Source organism: Nannospalax galili, unplaced genomic scaffold (genome assembly GCF_000622305.1).
Source record: "Nannospalax galili isolate Female #2095 unplaced genomic scaffold, S.galili_v1.0 scaffold77, whole genome shotgun sequence".
In the NCBI taxonomy this organism is placed as follows: domain Eukaryota; kingdom Metazoa; phylum Chordata; class Mammalia; order Rodentia; family Spalacidae; genus Nannospalax; species Nannospalax galili.
In genome coordinates, this window is record NW_008341457.1 from 3,721,196 (window position 1) to 3,734,635 (window position 13,440).

At 51.5% G+C, this 13,440-nt stretch overlaps 1 protein-coding gene across 3 annotated transcripts in view; it reads right to left on the minus strand.

The window, feature by feature from the left end:
* Positions 1 to 1,019, minus strand: part of Ptbp1 (polypyrimidine tract binding protein 1) — a 9,903-nt gene extending 8,884 nt beyond the window's left edge. The window contains exon 1 of one of the 3 annotated variants that reach the window (XM_008837197.3): positions 730 to 1,019. In XM_008837197.3, the coding sequence (XP_008835419.1) occupies positions 730 to 737 (8 nt within the window). In that variant the 5' untranslated portion in view covers positions 738 to 1,019. The remainder of the gene's footprint in view (positions 1 to 729) is intronic. The other 2 variants (XM_029565476.1, XM_008837199.3) reach the window with 2 other exon arrangements.
* Positions 1,020 to 13,440: the final 12,421 nt, after the last annotated feature.

The window sequence follows — 13,440 nt, forward strand, 5'->3', positions numbered from 1 at the left end:
TTGAGTAAATTTTGCAAACGAACTGGGGGGATCAGGAGTTTCAGGGGGCCTGGACTACCCAGTAAGCCCCTTCTTAAAAAAAAAAAAAAAAACAGAAAACCCCCAAATCTAGGAAATAGCCGGCGGAAAGCTAAGCATCCAGAGTCCTGGTTTCCAGGACGCCGCGCACACGGGCGGGACGAGCCGGGCTGTCCCGAACGCCGACCGCCCCAGGATTCGGGGGCACCCGACGCCCTCAAGAACTTATCCCGCCTGGCGGGAAAGGCACGCGCCTTCAGGAAAGGCCCGCGCACGCGCAATGGAACGCGCGCCTGCGCTGCGCACGCGCACAGGCATGGGAAGGGCTGTCGGTCGGGCACGCGGGAGAGCTTAACGCGGGCGTCGACGAGCGAACGGGAGGCGGTAAGGGCCATCACCGGGGCGCCTGCGCATCGAACAACTGGGACTGGGCGCGGGGTCGCTCAGAATGAGGCGCGCAACCTCCGGAAGTGCACCGTACAAGGGGGCTGGGGGAAACGAGTTGTGGGCACAGCCCCCAAAAACTACCGGGTTCCCGACTCGCCTCAAATGCCCGGGGTTCCGCGCGCGCCACGCGGAGGGGAGGCCACGCACGCACGCAGGGGCAGTTGGCGGGGTTGGCGGCGGTGGGGGGCAGAACCTCCCGAGCGGCGGCCGGAGTTCGGCCCCAGCGCTCAGGAATCGGCCGGAGAGGGGCGCGGTACAACTCACCCGTCCATGGCACACCGAGCAGACCCGAGGGGGACGGAGTGGAGGCGCAGGAATAGCAGGAACCAACCCAACGGCTGCGAGTTATAGACTCACAAGATGGCGGAGACGCCCGCACACGTCCCCCGCGAGCACTGCCCATTGGCTCCTGCTGCGGCCTGGAGGCGGGGCCAACTCTGTCCTTCCCAACCTGCGCCTCCCAGTGGCCTGGACGCTACTCTGAGTTCGGAGCCTAAGCGGATAGCAAGCGGCTATTGGGCCCAATGGCTGTCCATCAGGGCGGAAGACGGAAACTGCCTGTACGGGAGGGGTAGGGGAGGAGTGAGTGGGAGCACGTGAAAGCCTGAGCCATTGACCGAGCGTTAGCCCGGCGTGCGGCTTAGGGAGGGAAGCCATCTTGAGAGTGGGTACGTGGCGAGTCGGGCGCGGAGAAGCGTGCTTGCCCGCGGTTGCCGCCATGTTGCAAGCGGGCAGGGACTGGGCTGTGCTGTCCGCATGCATCGTGAGGGCAGAGCGCGAGGTTCGCTGCCATCTTGGAACCGGGCACAAAAACAACCTCGCTCCATCTTGGTTTTGGGCATACGGCCAAAACTTGGGATTGAAGTTTTCTCCTGACTAGACAACCGGGAAATGGAAGTCGCCCGCGACTTGGTCCCGCGTCATTCCTTTCCGTCCTCTGTCCGCCCCAGAGCAGCCAAGTCCCTATCTCTGTTACTGGAATCGGGAAACAGGCTCCGGTTGCAAATGGGACTCAACACTGATGATGGGGTTGATTATGGGCGGTAAAGGGGATGGTGGTTCACCCTTGCAGATGGGGAAACTGAGGGTTTCGGCCACAATGTGGCCGGCACCCATACAGTTGGGAAACTGAGGTCCTAGCCACAGTTTCATAGTCTATAAACAGGGAAACTGGAGCACAGTCCACTGGAGGAACAGAATCCCACCCTGTTGGGTTCCCACCTCTAAATTGATAACCTAAGACCCAGGGTTCTGCAGCCCAGGCCTGAAGGGCCCCGGAAAGGAGACCGGGGGGCGGGGACCTTCCAGAGCCCTGGGTTGGCAGAAGGAGGCCAGGCACTGGTCACTCCTGGCAGGGTTCCCAAAGACGAAGGAAGTTATCCGGTTTCTTGTCTGCTTGCCTCTGCTGAAAAACAGACGGTTAACTGAGCCCAGGCACGGGGGAGGTGTGGGTTTTTCCCCTCTGCATGGAGGTGAGGCGGGCACCCAGCCTCACTCTCATCAGGGCTGGGCTGGGGGTAGCAGGGAGGCCTGGCAGCAGGCCTGCTTTCTTCCAGGCCTGGCCAGAGGCCCAGAAGCCTTGAAGCCCCGACGCGGGCCTAGTGCCAGAGGATTCTAGCCAGGATTAGGGGCGGCTGCCGATTTTCACGGAGGCCCTGCCTGGAGTGAGGTTCTCCTGGCCCCAGCTACCCTGCAAAGCGGCTAGTTTGAAGCCCTGGAACCGCTAATGAGAAACCGTCCGGGTGAATTTTGGAAACCCAGGAACAAGGCGTAGGATTTGAGCCCTCTGGGTTTCCCACCAGGCCTAAGGCAGGCCCCGCTCTTGATCTTTGTTCCCTGTGTGGCTGGTGCCAAGGATGGGCCCCACCCTCCCCAGCCGACCTGCATGGGTATGGGTGGTTGCCAGCGAGGGTGGAGACAGGCCACCTTCAAGCATGGGTCTACACCATCGGAGTGTGTTGAAAGCCACTTCTCAGAGCCTTTGTCTACCTTCAACTCCCTGTCAGGTTTCTTATCAGACCTCTGTGCTCAGCATTCCCTCTGGAAGATTCTGGACCTGCCCAGTTCTCTCCTTCCAGTCCTGCCTTGGGGCCTTTGTACCAACCTACTTGAGAACAGCCTCTGAGCTCTGAAAAAAACCTACAGAACCTTTGCAGTTCCAGCACCCACTGCAGAGGCCAGTTTTTCAACACTGGAACCTAGCTTGTCCTAAACACATTTTATAGCTCAGGCTATCCTCTAGCTTGCAGTGATCCTCCTGCCTCAGCCAGCATGACAAATTAGAAACATTTCAAGAGGGCTGGGGGTTTGGCTCAGGTAGAATAACAGCCTATAATCCCCGAGTGAGGGGCAGGAGGTGTGGCCTCACATGCACAGTGTCTTGGGCTACTGTTTTTCAGTTGGTTCGTATGGTTGCTGTAACCCAGTACCCCACACTGGTTAGCTTGTAATATCTCAGATGTGAGCTGTGCATTGGGAACCCCAAAGTCAGACCCAGCTGTGCCCAGGAAACATCCTTCCTGCTGTTCCCAGCCTCTGGAGCTGCAAGAGTCCTGGGGTTTGTGGCCCAGTCACCCCTTCTTGGTGTTTCTTGCTTCACAGGGCTTCCTGTCTGCCTTGCTCTTATGAGGATCCACTTGGATCATCTCAGACCATGTCAGCACCCTTCATTGCATCTAAGACTATGGTGCAAGGGATAGGACCCAGCCCCACCCCCCCACCCAGCTAGGCCCTAGCTCCCAGCATAGTCTCAGACCCAGGCTCAGGACACATTCATTTGTTGCAGGGATCAGGGGCTAGACACATCTGTTCAGAGACCACCACCATGGGACACAGGAAGCCAACTCAAGCTGCTGAAGGCTGGGGATGGCTTGTCTGCCTGGCCTAGGGAAGCCTTCTCCCAAGGTTATGGTCACCTGAAGCTCAGGTGTCCTCTTCAGGTGGGGCTGGTATTTGGGGGACCCATGGCTCACTGTCATACAGTTCTCCCTTCTCTACATAGAACATCTGTTAGGGAAGATGCCCCAGGCTGCTGTTACATTTATTTATCGAGCCTGGAAGGCTTGGCTTTGTCTCCTATGTGCCTGGCGCCCACCCCAGCCTTACCAGCTGCTGTCTTCATCAATAATTGAGGGGAGTGGGGAGGGTTCACCTGGCCCTTGTCTAACAGGCACAGTGGCTCGCTTGTTACCATTGGAAAGTGATCCTGATACTGCAGTGAAGCCCGGGACATGGGACACTCAGAGTCAGCCAGTGCCCAGACACTCTCAGGACTATAGAAGGAAGGGCCAGGACTCAGTTTACTTGTTTGACAAAATAGAGGGGGAAGACAAGGCCAGTCTCTCAAACAGAAAATAGTTGTCGCAAATAGTTTTAATTTGTATTTGTTTGTTTGCCATGCTGGGGTCAGAACCCAGAGCCTCCATATGCTAGCCAAGTATTCTACCCTGGGACACCACACCCAGCCCCTCACTGGGGGATTCTAGGCTGTCACTCTACTCCTGAGCCATGCCCCCATCCCCTCACTGGGGGGATTTCTAATTCTGCTCTCAAGCTGACCTTGACATTGAGACCATCTTCAGCCTGTCACAGAGCAGAGATGACAGGCCTAGGCCAACTCCCCAGCCTTGAGTGTTAACTGTAAATATTTTTTTTTAATGTTTATTTACTGCCTTGATAAAAATCAATAGGGCAGGGGTTTGGGCAACCCCCTCCCCCCATTTACCATATTTCTATAGGGCAGAGCTCAGGTTTGGGTCAGAGAGGCTGGGCCTGGTGGATGAGGAGTGAAGGAGGGTCAGAAAATTCCAGGCCTCCCACTCTCCAGTCTTGGGCCTCCAGCCACCCACCACCTTTTAGGTTTGGGTCAGTACAGAAGTTTGAAGAACGTAGGCTCAGTAGGTAAAGGGACTTGAGGTCAAGCCTGAGGATTTTGGTGGAAGGAGAGAACTGAGTCCAGAAAGTTGTTCTCTGATCTCCACATATGCACTGCAGCTCTCCTGCCCACACAGGCACACAAGACAGATCAATGTAATAAAAACTTTGTTTTAAAAAGAGAAATTTCTGGCGCTGGAGAGATAGCTCTGCAGTTAAGAGCATTGACTGCTCTTGCAGAGGACCCAGGTTCGATTCCCAGCACCCACATGGCAGCTGAGATCCATTCTTAACTCCAGTTCCAGGGGAATCCGAAGCCCTTTTCTGACCTTGGGGCATTGTATGACACGAGTGTACTCATACATGCAGGCAATACACTCATATACAAAATAAAAATAAAATTTTTTAAAAAATATTAAAAAACGCTGGGCATGGTGGTGCACACTTTTAATCCCAGCACTTGGGAGGCAGAGGCATGCAGATCTTTGTGAGTTTGAGGCCAGCCTGGTCTATATAGTGAGTTCCAGGCCAGCTGGTGCTACAGGGAGACCCTGTCTCAAAAAAAAAAATTTCAGCAAGTGAAATGTAAGTTTTCCAGAGCTTCCAGGCCCCCTCCTGTCCCTACTTCAGTCAGTAACCTTAGGAAGGCCTCCCCAACCCCACATTTGGAAATATCTTCACCCTAGATCTCAGGGACACCAGCCTCAGAGACTCTGGGGCCCCCAGACTAGCCCCTCACCATCCTCCCTGCCTGCTCCTCCCTGTGGGATGGGAGCTGACCTCTCCCTATCGCCTTCTGCTTTAAGGCCCAAGTGATCTGATCAGAAGACAGTTGCTCTCTTTCTCTAGAGAGCTTGAGAGACACCCAGTGAATCCTGTATCTCTGCTGTCTCTGACCTGAAGTGTTTACCATGCCCCAGAGAGACAAAAGGGTGGATTTATATGGGACAAGCAGACTGGCCACTCCCCAGTATGGTCAGTGTGGAATAAAGTGGACCAGCTGCCTTGCTCATAGGTATCTCATTGATAAGAGTCAGCCAAACGATGGAAAGCAGAATCTACAGGTGGAAAAATGAACACACAGAATGGTCCAGCCACACACTGGAGTATTATACAGCAATGAGTGAGGTCTGACACCTCCCACAGGATGGAGGGACCCTGAGGCCATCAGGCTCAATGAGAAATCCAGACACAAAAGGCCACACAGTGTGGCACTCCATAACAGGAAATGTCCAGAGCAGGCTAATCCAAAGGAAGTGGATGCCTGGATATGGGGGAGGGAATAAGATGATCTCTCATGGGACTAGGCTTCCTTTGTGGGGATGGAGTGTCAGGAATTACACATGACAGTTGTATAGCATAGATTAATTTTCTTTTTTCTCCTCATTTATTTTTGGTCTTTTTGAGACAGGGTCTCCTTGTAGCCCCAGCTGTCCTGGAACTCACTATGTAGACAGACCAGGCTGGCCTTGAACTCACAGAGATCTGCCTGCCTCTGCCTCCAGAGTGCTGGGATTAAAGTGTGCGCCACCACACCTGGCTCTCATTTTTATTTTAAACACACCTCTATATATGAAGACAATTGAATTTTCTTTTCTTTCTTTCTTTTTTTTTTTGTACGAAGCTCTGTCTGGCCTTCACTGGAACTCCTATATAGACCGGACTGGCCTCAGAGACTCACAAGGTTTGCCTCTGCCTCCCAAATGCTGGGATTAAAGTCTTGCTTATCACACCCAGTGAATCTTACAATTTTTATGAGTTGTATAGTAGGCAAATTATACATAACCAAGTTTTACCCCTAAAAAGTTTATTTAGGGCTATGGAGATGGATCAGCAGTAGAGCTCCTACCTAGAATCCCCCAGTTAGGCTCAGGGGTAGACTGACAGCTTAGAATCTCCCGGTGGGGATCTGGGGGCATGGGTCAGAGGTAAAGCAGTTCTCCAAGTTCGTGGTCTTGTGTTTGAAGCCCAAAGCAACTCCCTTAAAAACTGTCTACGTTGCTCAGGATTTCCAGCCTTCTGGTGGGTTCAAGTTCCATGTAGCCTATGGCTGGGCTCTGGGTGGTAGAGGATGCTGGGGCCTTGGAGGAAGATGGCCGATAAACAGGTCTGAGACAGGCAGCGCTGGCAGCAGTAATACGCCTCACAGGAAACAGCCAGACAGAAAGGCAGGAAGTTCAACGTCAGGAAGGGTTTGCCAAGTAGTCAAAAGTTAACGGGTGGAAATGGCTGTTTACACACAGGGTCAGGGCTGTGTTGGGAAGGGAACCCAAATACTGTGCTGTGGGCCCAATATTTTTATTACATTTATTTATTTTGAGGGGTGTTGGCATGTGTGTTGCAGCTGGCATGTGGGGATTAGAGGACAACTTGAGGGAGTTCTCTCCTTCCACCGTGTGGGACTCAGGGATCAAACGCCTGTCCTCAGGCTTGGCAGCAAGCCCCATTACCAGCTGAGCCCTATTGCTGGCTTGAATGAGTTCAGTGTTGTGTGTCCACGTCCCTGTCACCAGAGACCTGTGAACATGTCATATTGTGTGTGAAACAGTCTCAATAAATAGAACGTGAGTCACAGGTGTGGGCCTCACACAATCATGGCCTCATAAAGAAGAGGGATGAGCTGGACAAACCACTCAGCCCTTAAGACTATGAACTGCTCTTGCAGAGAATGTGAGTTCAGTTCCCAGCATCTGCGTCAGTCAGATCTCAATCATCTGTAACTTCTGTCCAGGGAGGTCCAATGCCTCTGACTTCTATGGGTACCTGACCCATGTGCACAAACACACACACATAATTAAAAATAGTAAGTTTTAGCCAGGCGTGGTGGTGCACACGCCTTTAGTCCCAGCACTGGGAGGCAGAGGCAGGCACATCTCTATGAGTTAAGGCCAGCCTCATCTACATAGTGAGTTCCAGGCCAGCTGGGGCTACAGGGAGACCCTGTATCAAAAAGACCAGAAAACAAAAATAATACTTTTTTTTTTTAAGAGTAGGGATATTTGGGGAAGTGTGTGTTAGTAGTTCAATGGGGCAGAGTGCTTGTAGCTCAGCGAGTAGAGTGCTTGTAGTTCAGTAGGGCAGAGCACAAAGCCCTGGGTACATCTCCAGCACCACATAAACCAGGCATAGTGATGTGCCCATGTCATTCTAGCACATGGGAGGTGGTGGCAGGAGGATCAGGAGTTCCAGGCTAGCCTCTGCTACATAAGACTCTGCCTCCAGACAGAGAGAACATTAGGACACAGATCCACAGGATGTGCTCTGAGATCAGGAGACAAGCTGCAGTGTAGGCTACCCCAGAGCCAAGGATTGGGATGGGTAGCAGGAACTGTGCTTAGACCCTTGGTCCTGGCCCAGCATAGGCTCAGGTCTTACCCTTGTGGTACGGGGACTGAGTCTGTGAGTCTGTTTTTTTCTGAGCTGCCCAGGCTGACTGTCACTGCCGTTCCTGGAACCTCATTTGGCCTGGGAGTGCCAGGGCAGCAGGTGGAACTGGTCAGAAGTTCCTAGGCCTCAGCACAGCCATGAAGACTCACTAGCAACAGCTTGTCTGCAGGCATGTCTCTGGGGCCTTGAAAAATTTATTAAAAGGGAGATGTCTAGATAGGACTGTGAACCTGAGCAGGGCTGTAAATGATCCTGCTGCTTGTGCTAGGCCACAGGGTCAGCGGCCCAGGCTAAAGCAGGTGGGGTGTCTCAGGGGACCTGAAGACCCTACCTGTGGCCCCCTTCTAGCTGCTAATTCCCGGACAAGTTCTTGAACTCCTGCATGGTGTCTGGATCTTGATTTTTATAATGGGCAGGTGTAAAATGTGTGTGCTTCTTTTTAAATTTGAAACAAGTTCTCATGCAGCCCAGGCTGTCCTCAAACACTCTATGTAGCCAAGGATGATCTTGATCCTCCTGCCTTTACCTCTCCAGTGCTGGGGTAATAGGTATGTGCAACCATGCCTGGCTTATGCGGTGCTGGGGATAAACTCAGGGCCTCATGAATGCTAGGTAAGCTCTACCCACTGACCTAGACCCAGACATATAAATAAGTAAAAGTGGGGCTCTGAGTTTGTAGATGCTTAGCTTGAGGGAGGACTCCACTCTGGCACCAAAAGAAAAGAAGAAAGAAAGGAAGGGAGAGAGGGAGGGAGGGAGGGAGAGAGAGGGGGGAGGAGGGAAGGGAGGGAGGGAGGGAGGGAGGAAGGAAGGAAGGAAGGAAGAAAGAGAATGGGAGGGAGAGAGGAAGAGAACAGGAATGAGAAAGAGAGGAAGAGAACAGGAATGAGAAAGAGAGGAAGGGAGGAAGAGGGAGGGAGGGAGAGAGGGAGGGAGAGAGAGAGAGAAGGAAAAGAAACAAAAAAATGTGGAGCCATCCGGTTCAGTAAGGATTCAGGGAAGCTTTCTCATCTGGGGGTGACTGTTTCCCTAGGATGCTGGGCCATTTCTGGCAATATGGATGGCTCAGAACTGGGTATGGAGTGGACAGAGCCAGGAACATTGCTCAGTGTTCCACAGAGCACAGGACACCACACAGAAAATATCCCAGCTAGAGGGACCAGCTAGAAAGCTCAGTGGGTAAAGGAGCTTGCTGCCAAGTGTGATAAGTTGAGTTTGATCTCCGGGACCCACATAGTAGAAGGTGAGAATTGACTTCTAGAAAACTGTCCCAGCCCAGCCTGGTCTACATAGGGAGACCCAACCTCTGAAAAAAAACAAAAGAAACAAGCTGGTAGTTTCCCCTGCAGTTGTATCCTCAGTGTGGTTCCGGTGTGGGAAGAACAGGTAAGTGTCCTGGAGACAGGGAGGCAACAGGCACCCCCAGCCACTGGTGCCCAGCACGGCACCTGTCACCCCCATTAATGGTAACATAAGAAACCAGAGCTCACTGGGGTGACTTTACAGCATGAAGAATTTATGGCAGGAAACCAACACCTGATCTTAGTCCCCAGCAGCATCTCTGGTGGCTTTGCTGTGTTCTTCTTGGTGAAGAACAGACCCCACTGATGATTACTGTGTTGGACGACCCCCTCATGACCAAGCAGCTGTGGCCATCACAGGGCCCCAGATCCAGAAGAGAAATGTCATCTTTGTGAACAGTCAACACTTTTTTTTTTTTTTCTCTTTATGTGAGACAGGGTCTCACATAGCCCAGGTGGGCCTGAAACTTGCTATGAAGCCTAGGCTGGCCTTGATCTCATAGAGATGTGCCTGCCTCTGCTGGGATCAGAGGCCTGTGCCACCATGCCTCGCCCTAAACCACCTTTTTTAAAATTTAAAACCACACTGAAAACTTTTGGTACCCAAATTTTTCTTTGGTTCCAACAGGGTTAAAATTCACAGACCTTCTCCTGGAGGAGAATCTGGAATCTGTTGTATGACCTGGGGCCCCCTAGGTCCCTCTCTGCCATAATTTCTAATCAAGTTCCCTTGTTAACTCCAGATAAAATATTTCCCAAGTAGAAAAACAACACAGGCAGATGTTCATATTATCTGCAAGCTGGGGCCTCTGGAATGTTCTTTGTGGCTTCCAGACATTGTATGAGATTCTGGAGAGGAGGCAGGAGAGGACTGAGGTGGGCACAGGCTCCCTGAGGGTAGTGTGATTTAGTTATTTTTATTTGTTTGAGTAAGGGTCTCTCTGCAGTCTAGGTTGGCCTAGATCTCACAGAGCTCCACCTGCCTCTGCCTCCCAACTGCTGGGAATAAAGGCATGTGCCACCACACTCTGCCTTCCCCTCTCCCATTTTTAAATTTATTACTATTATTTTTATTTTATTTTATTTTGCAGCTAACCAAGCAAGAATGTCATACTGCAAAAGACTTTGATTGATTGATACCAGAAGGCAGGACTCGGGGGCACCTCCTGCTGCATGGTGTCCTGCAGTGGGAGAGTGGGTTTTCTTGGGGTAGAGACCCTGGCCCCTCTGGGCCCTCTGGCTCTGCCTTCCTAGTCTTGGTCTAGGGAGGACCCACGCCTAAATTCCTCTCATGCCAAAGCCTGTCAACATTGTTTATTTGTTTGCTTTAAATTAGACTAAGCCAGAAATTCCTTTCTCTGTCTGGACTTGGAGTGAGGGGAAGGGTATGGGGGCTGTCAGGGTTCAACTTCTCCTCACAGCACAGGCAGTAGCACAGAACATTCCAGAGCCTTATAATGTTCCTCCCACTTCCCCAGATTCACAAGATGACTACTTTTCCCTTTTCCCCCCTTCTTTAAATTATCTTTACTATTTCTTTATGTTGCAGTACTATGAATGGGTCTCACATCTGTTAGACTAAAAATCACCCCTGAGCCACACCCCCAACCCCTCACTGGGGGATCCTAGGCTGTTACTCTATTCCTGAGCCACGCCCCCAGCCCCTCACTGGGAACTCTAGACTGTCACTCTACCCCTGAGCCACGCCCCCAGCCCCTCACTGGGGGATTCTAGGCTGTCACTCTATCCTGAGCCTTATCCTGGCCCTTCACTGGGAGATTCTAGACTGTGACTCTACCCCTGAGCCACACCTCCAGCCCCTCACTGGGGGATTCTATGTGGGCTCTACTTTCAGGGACCACCTAGGTGGGAAGAAAAGACTCCTGCTATCCACAGGCCAGGCAGACTTAGGATTCCTGCTCCATGCTGGCTTTCAGCCGCACTGGGCCCTCTCCTTACTTACAGTTGCAGTTGCAGTTGGGGCTGCACCTTGGGCCAACTCAGAAATTTCAGCAAGTTGGAGCACAACCCCCAGTGCAAGTTATTACTTTAGACTCTGAGGGCTGGAAAAACCTGCTGGGGATGTTTGTGGCCCATTTTTCTGAGTCCTGGGGTTTGATTGTAATCGCCCATCTGTAGCTGCACTCCTGCTCATCCAGCGTTTTCTATCTTAAATTCCAGTAGGGCCACAGGAAGGGGGAGGGCACGGGGCCACTGATTCCTGCCTTTTGTCTGTGTGTCTTTTCCTTTTTCTCTTTTTGAGACAGAGTCTCCCTGTAGCCCCAGCTGGCCTGGAACTCTCTACGTAGCCAAGGCTGGCCTGGAACTCCAGGTGCTCCTGCCTTTGCCTCCATAGTGCTGGGATGACAGGTGTGCACCTGCACACCTGGTTTATGTGGTGCTGGGGATGAACTCAGGTCTCTGTGTGTGCTAGGCAAGTACTCTACACACTTAGCCTCTGTTCCATTTACTTATCTCTTTAATTTTTAAAAACGTGTTTGTTGGGGGCTAGAGAGATGGCTCAACGGTTAAGAACACTGACTGTTTTTGCAGAAGACCCTGGTTCGAATCCCAGCACCCACATGGCAGCTAAGAACTGTCCACAACTCCAGTCCCAGGGGATCCGATGGCCTCTTCTGACCTCCCCGGGCATTGCACAACACGGGTACACTTACCTACATGCCGGTAATACACGAATACAAATAAAGTAAAAATAAATAAAAACAAAACAAACTTATTTATTAATGGCCAGGTGTGGTGGTGCACACACTTTAATAGCAACATTGGAGAGGAAGCTCGTGGATTCTGTGAGTTTGATTGAGGCCCGCTGCCTGGTCAACATATTGAGTTCCAGGCCAGTTGGGGCTCCATTTGAGACCCTGTCTCAAAAAAAATTAACTGATTATTTATTTGGGTCTGGAGAGATAGCTCAGCAGTTGAGAGCATGACTGCTGTTGCAGAGGACCCAGGTTCAAATCCTAGCACCCACATGTTAGGTAACAAATGTCCGTAACTCCAATTCCAGGGGAATCTGACCCTTAAATACATTTTTTAAAAATATTTATTTTTTAATATTTTATTTATTATTTTTATTTTATATGTGTGCATGTATTGCTTGCATGTATGTAAGTGCACCCAAGTCATGCAATGCTCACTGAGGACAGAAGAGGGCGTCGGAGCCCCTGGAGCTGGAGTTACGGACAGTTGTTAGCTGCAATGTGGGTACTGGGGTTTGAACCCGGGTCTTCTGCAAGAAGAGTCAGTGTTCTTAACCACTGAGCCATCTCTCCAGCTTTTTAAAAATAAATTATTTAGGGGTTGGGGATTTAGCTCAGTGGTAGAGTGCTTGCCTAGCCAGTGCAAGGCCCTGGGTTCGGTCCTCAGCTCCAAAAAAAAGGCCAAAAATTTAATTTTTTGATATTTTATTTATTATTTTTATTTTATGTGTATGAGTGTTATGCCTGCATGTAGTAAGTGCACCCATGTCGTGCAATGCCTGTGGAGGACAGAAGAGGCTGTCGGATCCCCTGAAACTGGAGTTAGAGACCATTGTTAGCTGTCATGTGGGTGTTGGGATTCAAACCCGGGTCTTCTGCAAGAACACTCAATGTTCTTAACCACTGAGCCATCTCTCCAGCACCCCCCAAAATAAATAATTTTTTATGTGTATGAGTGTATTGCCTGCATGTAGGTAGGTTCACCCATGTCATGGAATGCCCACAGAGGTCAGAGAGGGCATCAGATCCCCTGGAACTGGAATTACCGATGGTTGTTAGCTACCATGTGGGTGCTGGAAATCGAACCCGGGTCCTCTGCAAGAGCAGACAGTGCTCTTAACTGCTGAGCCAGCTCTCCAGCCCCTTTACTTTGAAACAGGGTCTCCCTCTGTTGTCCACACTGGCCTGGAACTCACAATCTTCCTGCCTCCAGCTCCTCAGTGCTGGGATACCAGCCATGAACCACCACTTCCAGCTTGAGGTAGAAAGCACCGAGTGCCTAGCACTGCCAGGCCTGGACCAGGCAGCTTGGACAGCCCACTGCAGCACCATTACACCACCTGCCCAGTGACCTAGGGGCCCTGACCCAAGCATGTCACACACCAATGGGGGATGCCAGGGGACTGGTAGCCTCATTACATGTGGTGTCTCAGTGCCAGATGTCATTGGCCTACTGAGACCTTGGAATAGATCAAATGGATAGCCACTTCCTGTCCCAGCCTTTCCTTTTTGGCAGGAATTACAAGGTTCATGCCAGACTTCCTCATGTCCAAACATGGCCCAGGAGCTTTGCTTCCAGAATCACCCTGATGGTGCAGTCCCTGGAGACAAGACCATTCTGCAAAGTTGGGGTCTAATTTTGGCTCCGATGCCACTGTGTCAGGGAGCATCTGGGAACATCAGTCTCTTTTTCTGTG